At 36.2% G+C, this 12,199-nt stretch overlaps 2 protein-coding genes across 2 annotated transcripts; both read left to right on the forward strand.

The window, feature by feature from the left end:
• Positions 1–655: 655 nt before the first annotated feature.
• Positions 656–3,458, forward strand: LOC108806218 (probable E3 ubiquitin-protein ligase WAVH2). The gene is made up of 2 exons (XM_018578268.2): positions 656–1,240; positions 1,517–3,458. Exons 1-2 carry the CDS (start codon positions 842–844, stop codon positions 3,239–3,241), a joined length of 2,124 nt encoding a protein of 707 aa, XP_018433770.2. The 5' UTR covers positions 656–841; the 3' UTR covers positions 3,242–3,458.
• Positions 3,459–7,023: 3,565 nt separating this feature from the next.
• LOC130502655 (phosphoenolpyruvate carboxykinase (ATP) 2-like) lies at positions 7,024–10,486 on the forward strand. Its single transcript, XM_056997417.1, has 10 exons — positions 7,024–7,180; positions 7,286–7,580; positions 7,873–8,045; positions 8,142–8,295; positions 8,450–8,534; positions 8,634–9,207; positions 9,291–9,535; positions 9,620–9,789; positions 9,888–10,056; positions 10,178–10,486. Exons 2-10 carry the CDS (start codon positions 7,291–7,293, stop codon positions 10,319–10,321), a joined length of 2,004 nt encoding a protein of 667 aa, XP_056853397.1. The 5' UTR covers positions 7,024–7,180; positions 7,286–7,290; the 3' UTR covers positions 10,322–10,486.
• The last annotated feature ends 1,713 nt before the right edge of the window (positions 10,487–12,199 follow it).

Raw genomic sequence — 12,199 nt, forward strand, 5'->3', positions numbered from 1 at the left:
TTCCATTTCAAATCACGTGCCACATGAATTTTGTTTGACTTCTCTTTTTTTTTTTGGCAAAACAAAATATCAGAACTTGTATTTTGAACAAACTAAAGAATTAGAGAAAGTTAGGTTTAGTTTCTTCTGCATTGAACCACATTTGGAAAACTAAATACGAATCAAAATTCGCCAAGTTAAGATTGTTAAGTGTTGAGATATAATACTCGATCCATCAAGTTAAATTTGGTTATAAAAAAAGGTAAAATATTACATGCAAATGGAACAAAGATTTACATGCATGCAATTTTTTTCAAAAGAAGAAATACATGCAAATGGAACAAAGATCGCCGCGTCTTTAGTCAAATGGAATCCCATATGCATATGGTCGGTTACGTCGTTGACCTTTTTTATTTTATCGTCCATCCCAATGAAAACCATTGAAAGATCAAAATATAAAAGTATGTAATATGACCTTCAAAAACAAAGATTATACTAGTTTGAAGTATGAAGGGGACGTAACGAATCAGTGATTATTTTCTTCGAGGTAAGAAATTATGAACGATTTACATGCAAATGGAAACAAAAGCCGTTTCAGACGCATAAAGTCACAATTTTCACCTTTTAATATTGCTACAAGCCTACAAATAAAAAATAATTAAATGTTTCTAAAGAGCAGTAAAGAAGAAATATCTCTCTCTTTCTCTAGTCTGTATCTTATTAAATATCTCCATCTTCCTTATGATCAATTCCCGAAGCTACCTTCATCTTCTTCTATATAATCACTTAAAGAAAAAAAGAGAGTAGAAGATAGAAAGAAGTAAAAGAAAGAACTTTTCTCTTTCATTTGTTCAGCTGAAAAATGGTGTTTGGTTGGAGAAAAGCGTTTTGCACATCCTTTCCTAGTAATCAAGACAAATCTCATCAATCATCAGCAGACCTTCTTCAAACTGATCCACCTATTCACACCCCAAGACTCCGATCAAAGTTCGGATTTTTCTCAAACCCATCAACTCCCCGTCTCCGATCTCGCGGCGGCGGAGGTGGTAGCGGATGCCGCTCCTCCGCTTCAACCGCAGCCTCAACTCCTTCTCTTCCCACTAGTCCCAAACTCCAATGCAGGACAACGAGCAATGCTACTCCAAGAACCAGTAACCCCTCCACTCCTAAGTTTCTCTCTAACCCTTCTTCTCCCAAATCATCTTCTCCTTCCTCCCACGGCGGCGTTTCTCTCCTCCGTGCCACACTCCTTCTCAACCAGGTAAGCATTATGATTTTCTTTTAATTTTCTAAATAGTTTTCTTTTCTTCTGAATCTAAATCTCTGTTTTGCAATATGTACACTAATCTAAAAGCTTGTTTGTAATAAGTATACTAATATTAATCTCTGTTTCGCAATAAGTATACTAATCTAAAAGCTCTGTTTTGTAATAAGTATATTAATCTAAAGTCTCTGTTTTGTAATACTAATCTAACTCTCTGTTTTGTAATAAGTGTACTGATCTAAAGTTTCTTTCTTTTTTGTTGCTGGGATGCAGAGTAACAGTAACAGATGTGGGATTTGTCTACAGAGAGTTGATTCCGATCAGATCAAAACGACGGCGATTTTCACGGCAGAGTGTTCACATTCGTTTCACCTCTCTTGCGCCGTTAGACTACAAGACAAGCGTTGTCCCTTCTGTTCCGCCGCGTGGAGGTCCGATTCTCCCTCTCCGAATTCAAGATCCGACCCGGTTAGAAAACCCGAGATCCGGGAAATAAAGACGGGGAAGTCGCTGAGAGTGTACAACGACGACGAGCCGTTGGCTTACTCCCCTGTCTCTCTCGCTCGGTTCAACACGATAATGGAATCAGACGAAAACGACGACGTAGAGGAAGAGGGAGACGAGTTCCCCGGATTCTTCCCTGATTCCTCGATCACGCCGGCGGCTTCCATCTCCGGGAGCCTGGAGGTTCAATTGCTGCCGGAATCCGCCGTGGTGGAGACCGGGAAAAGGATCGAGACGCACGTCGTCGTCATGAAAGTCAAGGCGTCGGCGGCGAGGGAAGCGGTGAGAGCGCGGAGGTCGCCGATCGATCTCGTGGCGGTTCTCGATCTGAGCGGCGGCGGAGGAGCGAATCTGCAGACGGTTAAGCACGCGATGAGGCTGGTGATCTCTCTCCTCCGGGAGATGGACCGGCTCTCCGTCGTCGTGTTCTCGACGGGATCGAAGCGGTTGATGCCGTTACGACGGATGACGGCGAAGGGACGGCGGTCGGCGCGGAGAATCGTGGACGCGCTCGGCGGAATTGAAGCGATCGGCGGCGGCGGCGGGATGAGCGTTGGCGACGCTTTGAAAAAAGCGGTTAAAGTCGTTGAGGATCGGCGGGAGAGGAATCCGACGGCCAGCGTTTTGGTTTTATCGGACGGTCAGGATCAGTCCGAGGCGGTTCTGAGAGCTAGGCTGAGCTCCACGCGCGTGCCGTTCGTCGTCTCCACCACTCGCTTGTCTCGTCCCGAGATCCCGGTTCACTCGGTTTGGATCGCGTCTCCTAGCGCGTTGCAGTACGTGCCGCTCCGGGACGCGTTCACGGAGAGAATCGCTGCGTTGCTTAGTGTAGTTCTACATGACGTCAAGCTCGATGTAGGTTTGGTCTCCGGATCTCCGTTGACCGAGATCTCAGCTGTTTACTCTTTGACGGGCAGACCCGAGAGTTTCGGATCCGGGTCGGGCGTTGTCGTCGGCGATTTGTTCGCGGAGGAGGAGAGAGAGTTTCTCGTTGAGCTCAAAGTACCGACTTCGTTGAGTGGGTCCCATCGTGTGATGTCCGTACGGTCTTCGGTCGTTGACCCCACGACGCTTCAGCCGTTACCTTGTCCGAACGAGAAACGGTTTTTGATCCCACGGGCACAGGCTGTCCGATTCGTTTCTGCTAGCATCGAACGGCTTAGGAATCGTCACTTGGTGTGCCGCGCTGTAGCTGATTCACGTAAGATGATTGAGCGTGATGATTTAGTCGGAGCCTATCAGGTTTTAACAGCGGTTCGGTCAAACGCATTGGATGAGAATGATAGCTTAAAGAGCTTGGAGGCTGAGTTAGCCGAGCTAAACCGGTTGAAACCGAGAGACGGTATAGTAAATCAAGCCGAAGAGGAGAAAACCGAGCAACTTACGCCGACTTCGGCTTGGAGAGCGGCTGAGAAATTGGCGAAAGTGGCTATCATGAGGAAGCATTTAAACCGAGTCAGCGACATGCACGGCTTGGAAAACGCCAGATTTTAAGTTTTGTTTTTTATTGATTCTTGGTTGGTATGTAATTATTTAAATATTAGTTACCAATAATTGAGTAAGATATCATAAATAAAATTATAGAAGTATGATTATTAGAAAGGGACCCCTAGGTGCATGATGGCGACAGGCAGTAGCCGACGGGTGTGGCCTTTTTTGTAATGCAGAGTTTGTTACATTGAGAATTAATTGGTCTTTTTAGCTTTTATCATCTTCCTTTTTGTAATTTTCAGAAAATCCAAATCTGTGACAGAAAAAGTGGAAAAAATAAATGAAGTTTGCATTTTTTTATATACTATAAAGGTGTAGTGGATAATGAGAGAGTGCTTGCAACGCTGGACTTCGAAATCAAAGTAAAATTGTACTTTGTTTATATTATCGTGCCGTTCAAATTTCATGAATTTATCATACTTTATATCTTTTACATTATGAAAGATCATGATTAGTCATGTGATCATCATTATAGGCTAGCATATTGTTATAGAAAACTTAAAAGGTTTGCCAGAATAAATATATATTCCCAGTGGTTGTACTTGTATTATAATGTATATCTTGTGACACATGTACACAACAATCAAATATAGAAAACTATCATAAGAAAACCGAAAAGTTGTTTGGTGTTGACTTTGATGTACTTTTAGCTCAGTAGAGCCAAATGTTGTAAAACAAAGATGAGAGCATTCGGTATTGCCAAGCCCGTTAAGATATATGGAATTTGGCTCATTAAGCCTCAACCTTTCATGCCACACTGCGTGGCCCGATATGTCAAAGCTATAAACTACTACCAGCAAGAAAATTAAAGACCCACAGATAAGCTGCTGAAAACAACAGTACTCTAGACACAACTGGCCCAACAAAATGGACATGACCACCAAATCACAGGAATTAAGAAAGTTAAGCCTTTTTCTAAGCCTTTTGCTTTTCTTAATGATTATTAGTCAAAGAAACTAAGAAAGTGTGAGAACGCCACCAAAACACACAAAACCTTGTAACCCAAGGTAAAAAAGACATCAAGAACAACGACAACATTCTTAATAAGAATCAAAAGTCGCTTTCGCATGTTTCTCTCACAATCCGATCATAAAGCCAGGAAGAGCCACCCAAAGCTAAGTATGATTAAAATCTTCCATCTTTTAAAACGTTTTTAGCTATATCTTTTTGTTTTGCTGAAGCATTTTAGTTGAGTAAAAATAAGTTGTAATGAAGTATGTTTTCAACTTTTATATTGCGCATATATTAAAATTTTAAATTTATTCATATATTAAGGTGGATTGTTTTAGTTTTTTTTCTCTAAATAGTTTTTGTTTTTTGTTCTTTCAAAAACCATTTTATCTAATCAAGATTTAGATTAGTTTTTTTTTGTAAAAACCATTTTATTTTTCATTTTCTCTCCCTGAATGTAGTATTAGTGGTATAATTATTATTTCTATTGACTAAAATTAATTAGTGGGATTTTAATTATTTGTAAAGCTTGTTAACTCTAAAAGACCCACGTCTTAATAGATAAGGCAGCTGACGTGGTTGTGATCTGTGAAATGCTGTCCAACGTTGACATTTCCACGGCCGTCCACTGAAATCGACGGCTCAGATCAAACTGACACTTGGGTTCCTAAAAGGTTGACTACACTTTTCCTTTTTAAAAGTAAACTTTTGTTAACTACAGGCCACGATGGACCGTCTTTCAAGTTAAAATAATTGAAGGATATTATTTCTTGATATATTTTTTTGATGACTTGTCTTGTGCTTTGTTGCAACCAGCGGTATCAACAATGACCATGTTTATGTTTATATATTACACTAAATACAAATAAATTGTCTTACATACTTGCATGTAAGAGATACGGGTTTCAACTTTGGCTTATATTATACATATATATCTAGGGAAATCAATCCATTTTGCATTTGAAGTTCAAATAGTCTCCACTCACAATTTTTGTCTAGAAGAAGTAGTACGACTCTTGTTATTTTGGCAGTGGAACTTCCCAAAATAATTAAAATATATTACTACTTAAGTTATTTTTATTACATATACACGCATAGTGAGTTTTTTTTATTCACACGCATAATGCGTTTGACAGTTGATTTGATACTAATAAACCTATTTCCACATTCATATCATATTTATAATACATAGTAAATATTTCCATTACAACAAGTTAAATTATCCAGATATCGTATAAAATGTGTCTTACCTTGAATAAAAACCGTATATATTATTTCAAGTCAAACAGCTGGAAACATGATTAATCACTAAAATTGAGCTTAAAATATGTTTACACTTTTTATGGATGATATTTTGGAAAACGATATATACATTTGAAATCCAAACAACCTTTTTAAGCTGCTACTGGAATGTATTAGTTGAAAGTTATTATTATTATTATTTTTTGTAAAATGGATGTTATTGTTGTTACCCGAACTGTTTCGTGATTACAAACGTGAAGACATGAACACATTCATCTATCATCGGATGAAACGGATATATGTATTGCAAATTGATCTACGGTAGATCATCTACCATGTGCATGCACAAGTAACTAGTGATGTGGTTAAACCACCGCAACGTCTAGTTATCTTACCATATTATAGATTAATAATTTTCTTATCTATAATCATATACTAGATCATGACCCGCGCGCATGCGCGGATTTATCTTTTGATTCACATATTTTATATACATGTTGTATATTATTTAAGATTTATAATATAAAAAAGTTTGAATGATCCGGAACCAAAAAAAATTGACCCGGACAAAAAAAATCAAATACCTACCTAGATCCAAATGTTGAGAATTCGAAGAACTCATACCTGAAATGAACCGATTTATATCCGACCCAGTGAGCTAAATTTCAAACATAATATCTTTTGTTATATTTTTAATTCATTTTTTTGGTTTGGTGAGATTTACTATTTATTCGGAAGACTTTTGGTTAACTTAATGGTATATATTCGTAGGTTCTTTTTTTATGAACAGGAAAAAAAGATTTGGGTCTTGATTAAATTTATCTTATATAACAAATTGCTGCTATAAATAATTTTTATAAAAACTAATCTGTAACAGTAATATCATTTTTGTTATAAATTAGTATATCATGGTTTATAGGTTCAAAGTATAGAGTTAGTCATCTTCATAGTATAGCTAATACTGATAGATGCAAGTTTATGAATACATATACTATATTGTATTATTAGTAATCTGTCGTATAGTATTATATGTTAGTAGATGTATTATTAATAATCTATCTTATAGTATAATATGCTAGTGGATGTATCTAACTTATAGTAAAATATATGCAATATAAAGAAACATGCGTAGTAGATATAATAATAAGATAAAAAGTGAAAAACTATGGTAATGGTTTATTTAATTATTTATAAAAATCATGTCTAATAATAAGTAGATTAATATAGCATTAATTACATAAGGTCCAACTTTAAAATCCACCTAGAAGAAGTTGTAATGTTTCTGTTTAGTGGATGTATCTAGCTTATAGTAAAATATATGCAATATAAAGAAACATGCGTAGTGGATATAATAATAAGGTAAAAAGTGAAAAACTGTGGTAATGGTTTATATTAATTATTTATAAAAAGTCATGTCTAATAATAAGTAGATTAATATAGCATTAATTACATAAGGTCCAACTTTAAAATCCATCTAAAATAAGTTGTAATGTTTCTGTTTTAATAAGATAGATACATGTTGCTGGTCGCTACATGTGAAACGTGATAATCATCAATTAATCAAAGCCATACCACGTTCTGCAAGTTAAGTTAAGCGCGTATTCTGATCATACCGAGTCAACTAAAGCCTATAAAAGCGGCTTATTCTTCCTCTTTTCCACCATCAGCCGCTAATCTCTTCTCCTTCAGCAAATAATTTTTTTGTCCGTGTTATATATTCGTATTCTTCAACAAGAAGAAGACATTCTGGTATTAACATTTTATTCATAGCTCTCTTTAAATTCATATACGTGTATATATTTGTGTGTGTGTGCTAGCTAATTGTGTATATTGATATATTCATCCCCACGTTAGCGGACATGGCGGGAAACGGAAACACTGACGGAGAATTCAGTTTCTCGGCAGCGGCTGCGCGTGATGCCCTTCCGAGGATCACCACGGAGAAGGGAGCCAAGCCTACGACGTCGAGTGACGTGTGCCACGACGATACCGCGTCACCAGTCAACTTTCAAACCATCGATGAGCTCCACAGTCTCCAGAAGAAACGATCTGCACCGACCACTCCTCTCAAAGAAGGAGGTGGCGAAGTGATGGGAACCAGTGGCCCTACCACTCCTGTCTCCGGTGAGAGTATGCTTCAGTCCGTCAGGTGTGTAAATTTGTTATTAATATAACCCAAGGTCCTAATGTTTTTAAACTTTGCGATTGGAAATAATAAATGTACAAATTTTAGCCCAAAAAAAGAAGAAGATAAGAAATGTAATCATTAAGTCAACAGAAAGTTGGATCTTAATTGATATATTTATAACACACAAAATGGAGGAATGACATAACTATACAGTGTACGTGATTTATAAATCCAGTATAAAATATGATAATATGAACTATATAGGGGAAACACAATGACAATGAACATATATAACGTGTCGATGAATCGATAGTGCATCGCTGGCTTCGTTGACGAGAGAGACAGGACCGAAGGTAATCAAAGGAGATCCGACGTCGACGTCTAAAGTGGCACACGTGCCACACACTCCTACGTCAGTTCCGGCTGCTGACATTAGCGACAGTGCCTTAAAATTCACTCACGTCCTTCACAATCTCTCCCCCGCTGGTTAATATCCAAAACGCCGCCCATCTTCATTAACAAGATTTGATTACATTTTTCTAATGAAAGAAAAGGTCACATTTTCGAAATATATGACTGCAGAATTGTACGAGCAGGCGATAAAATATGAGAAAGGATCGTTCGTGACATCGACCGGTGCGTTGGCGACATTGTCGGGAGCTAAAACCGGTCGGTCTCCTAAAGACAAGCGTGTGGTTAAGGATGAGACAACTGCGTCCGAACTCTGGTGGGGAAAGTAAGTCCCTCTCTATCAACATTTACGTAATCAACATCACCAAATAAAAATTTATACTGATAGTGTTACCACAGAAACACACATTAATCTATGATATCAAATCACTATGATATTTGTTTTTAAAAAAATCATTATGTTACATTATTTTTAACAGAGGATCACCAAACATCGAAATGGATGAACAAACCTTTTTGGTGAACCGTGAAAGAGCTGTCGATTACTTGAACTCTTTAGACAAGGTAATTCATCAAACAAAAAAGATTTTAGTTAAAATTATTTTCAATATTAGGTTAAAAAAAAATACAAACATTTATTGGTTATTTGTACCTTATCATCAGGTGTTTGTGAATGACCAATACCTAAACTGGGATCCAGAGAACAGAATCAAAGTAAGAATAGTATCAGCAAGAGCTTACCATTCACTTTTCATGCACAACATGTGTATCCGTCCAACACCTGAGGAGCTAGAGAATTTTGGGACACCTGATTTCACAATCTACAACGCTGGAAAATTCCCATGCAACCGTTTCACTCATTACATGACATCATCGACTAGTGTCGACATAAACCTAGGAAGAAGAGAGATGGTGATTCTAGGAACACAATATGCTGGAGAGATGAAGAAAGGACTCTTTGGTGTGATGCATTATCTGATGCCTAAGAGAAAGATTTTGTCTCTTCACTCCGGTTGTAACATGGGCAAAGAGGGAGATGTTGCTCTCTTTTTTGGACTCTCTGGGACCGGAAAGACTACATTGTCGACCGATCATAACCGGTATTTGATAGGAGATGATGAACATTGTTGGAGTGAGACTGGAGTCTCCAACATCGAGGGTGGCTGTTATGCGAAATGCATTGATTTATCGAGGGAGAAAGAGCCTGATATCTGGAACGCTATCAAATTCGGAACTGGTACGTACATTATTAAAACAGCAACTCTTTTTACATAACTTTTTGCCCTAACGTATATCTCACGTTTCGCATTTTGGGGACAGTTTTAGAGAATGTTGTGTTTGATGAGCACACAAGAGAAGTGGATTATAAAGATAAATCAGTGACGGAGAACACACGTGCTGCTTATCCTATTGAGTATATCCCCAACTCGAAGATACCTTGCGTTGGACCACACCCTAAAAACGTGATCCTATTGGCTTGTGACGCCTTTGGTGTGCTGCCGCCAATCAGCAAGCTGGATCTTGCTCAGACTATGTATCATTTCATCAGTGGCTACACTGCTCTCGTAAGTATTATTCTATCATAATCATCCAAGACACAACCAAATACGATGTTAAGGTTGATGAGCAACGAATCTGTGGTTTTGTAGGTTGCGGGAACAGAGGAAGGAGTTAAGGAGCCAAGAGCGACTTTCTCAGCTTGTTTTGGTGCTGCTTTCATTATGCTTCACCCAACCAAATATGCAGCCATGTTAGCCGAGAAAATGCAAGCTCAAGGAGCCACTGGTTGGCTTGTTAACACCGGCTGGTCTGGTGGAAGGTACAACCATTCATCACTACTTCAAGCTCTCAAACACAACCATAAAAGAAAAAAACATGTGTCATTGTTATAACTTTGAACTGTTGATAATTTTTCAGCTATGGATCTGGAAGTCGAATCAAGTTGGCCTATACACGAAAGATTATTGATGCTATACATTCGGGTAGTCTCTTGAATGCAACTTATCGGAAAACAGAGATTTTTGGTTTGGAGATTCCAAATGAAGTTGAAGGAGTGCCTTCTGAGATTTTGGAGCCTATGAATGCAGTAAGCTAGAGAGATCAAATTGAAATTTTATTTGAGTCAGAATAAATTAAACCCCACATATTTATAAAAACTAAGAAAATTTGACATTATTTGGTTATGTGTGTTTGTGTTTTTGGTGCAGTGGGAAGACAAAGTGGCTTATAAGGACACATTGTTGAAGTTGGCCGGTTTGTTTAGAAACAACTTTGAGACATTCACAAGTCATAAGATTGGAGAAGATGGAAAATTGACTGAAGAGATTCTTGCAGCTGGTCCAAACTTCTAAAGTAATGAAAGATTATGATGATGATGAACCAACCATGCTTAAAAAAAGTATAACAACATATAAAATAAAGTGAATAATGGAGAGAGTCGACGAATTTCAAGAAAATCCTATTTGATTGTTAGTCATATTTTTCCAATTGGAATGAGAACTATAATTTTCTTTTCATGAATGTTTTTTTTTTTTTTTTTTTTGAAAAAAGGGCTTTCCTTTTCATGAATGTTTGTTTACTCAAAAAGAGGTTTACATGCTCTGTTCAACCAAACCAATCTAAGTACACTTCTTCAAATAGTTGCAACGGTAGCAATCTTCTATCAAGCATTTTTTTTTGGTTCTGGTGTTGTTGATCTAGGTTTCTTGTGATTTATCTTGGATTCAAATAGTTGCAAAGGTAATAATTATGATTTTGGCAGAAAAGAGATCCATGGTCGCATTAAAAAACGTTTAATAATAAAATACAAAAAAATACACAAGATCTCATCCACTAACAGAGAAGTCTTGAAAGATTGAAAGAGATACAAATCTTATTCCAAAATTTACGGAAACAAAAGAAACTGAGAAACACAGGATAATAAATTGAATCAAATGAATTGTTATTCAATTATGGAACCAAAAAACTTGTTAGTGACTAAATTCAAAAATAAGAAATTTAAAACTTTTGAAAACATTGAAATACAAAAGGGAAATTTTGTATTGCAACACTGATTAAGAAAACTCAGTTACATCTATCTTATTAAAATAGAAACATTATGATTTTTTTTAGATGGATTTTTAAATTGGACCTACTATTAGATATGATATATTTTCTGATCCTATTAACTAACAATTAATGTTAGTAAATTATTTTCTTATTCTATGCTACCTTATATACATTCATTTTATCAGTTGGCCCATTTTCTTTCTATTCAAAAAAAATATTTTCTTTCCCAATTGATTTCATAACCAACATGCAGTAATGTTAAATTTGAGATTTCATAATCACCATCCAATAAGTCCATGCGATGATCACCATGCAATACATTACTCCTTAACCAATTAATTTTATATAATAGTCGTATTATATGATATATTCAAAGTGGATTCAAATCAAATTTATTAACCCATTACTTTTTAACCAATTCAAACATAATTGTATATCGGATTACCGGGTTTACTGGCTCGACGATCTAAATTAGATTTAAAAATGTTGATTCAAATGCAGTTTTTTAAATAGACAAAATTCTTATATATTAAATATTTATAACATTGTTAACAAAATTTTGAATCATAAAATATTCCGCGCTTCCGAAGCGCGGATCATGATCTAGTTAGTGTTATACAAATGAAACATACAATCTCTAACAATCAATAAAGACAGGATGTAGTGTTTTATTTATTTCCATGTTATGTAACTTATGTTTCTATTTATCAATCGAGTAATGTAAATTTTCCCTAAAAAACTGAAAACTTAAAAGTTATGTTAAAAAAAGTTTTACAAAATATGTTCAAAATACAATTTTGGAAATACAAAAGAGAAAATTTTATTGCAAGATTGATAAAGAAAAATTAAGTGAGCATAGGTTTAAGACATATAAAACATACAATCTCTAACAATCTCAAAGACATGTGTCTGTTCTATTTATTTTCACATTAGCCAATTAAATTTTCACTATCAGTCAAGTAATATTACTTTTTCTCTAATTTTTTAAAAGTTTTAAAGATTCTGAAAACAATATTTTTTAACCAAAAAGTTTTGAAAATGACCCATAAAAATAACACACGCACACAATAGTTTTAAGAAGAACTGAAAAAATAAAAATAAAATCGAAAGGCCGATTGAGATCAAATGTTTTACCAATACTGGTGTTTGCCAGGGTAGGGATGAACATTTTATCCGTTAAA

Source organism: Raphanus sativus, unplaced genomic scaffold (assembly GCF_000801105.2).
Source record: "Raphanus sativus cultivar WK10039 unplaced genomic scaffold, ASM80110v3 Scaffold0639, whole genome shotgun sequence".
Lineage (NCBI taxonomy): Eukaryota > Viridiplantae > Streptophyta > Magnoliopsida > Brassicales > Brassicaceae > Raphanus > Raphanus sativus.

What these genes read in the sequence shown, in the direction of transcription:
- LOC108806218 (XM_018578268.2), top strand. Translation starts at nt 842, where the DNA reads ATGGTGTTTGGTTGGAGAAAAGCGTTTTGCACATCCTTTCCTAGTAAT. An exon ending in CCACACTCCTTCTCAACCAG is followed by an intron (nt 1,241 to 1,516) that starts GTAAGCATTATG and finishes GCTGGGATGCAG; the next exon opens with AGTAACAGTAACAGATGTGG.
- LOC130502655 (XM_056997417.1), top strand. Translation starts at nt 7,291, where the DNA reads ATGGCGGGAAACGGAAACACTGACGGAGAATTCAGTTTCTCGGCAGCG. An exon ending in CGCTATCAAATTCGGAACTG is followed by an intron (nt 9,208 to 9,290) that starts GTACGTACATTA and finishes TTTTGGGGACAG; the next exon opens with TTTTAGAGAATGTTGTGTTT. An exon ending in ACCGGCTGGTCTGGTGGAAG is followed by an intron (nt 9,790 to 9,887) that starts GTACAACCATTC and finishes ATAATTTTTCAG; the next exon opens with CTATGGATCTGGAAGTCGAA.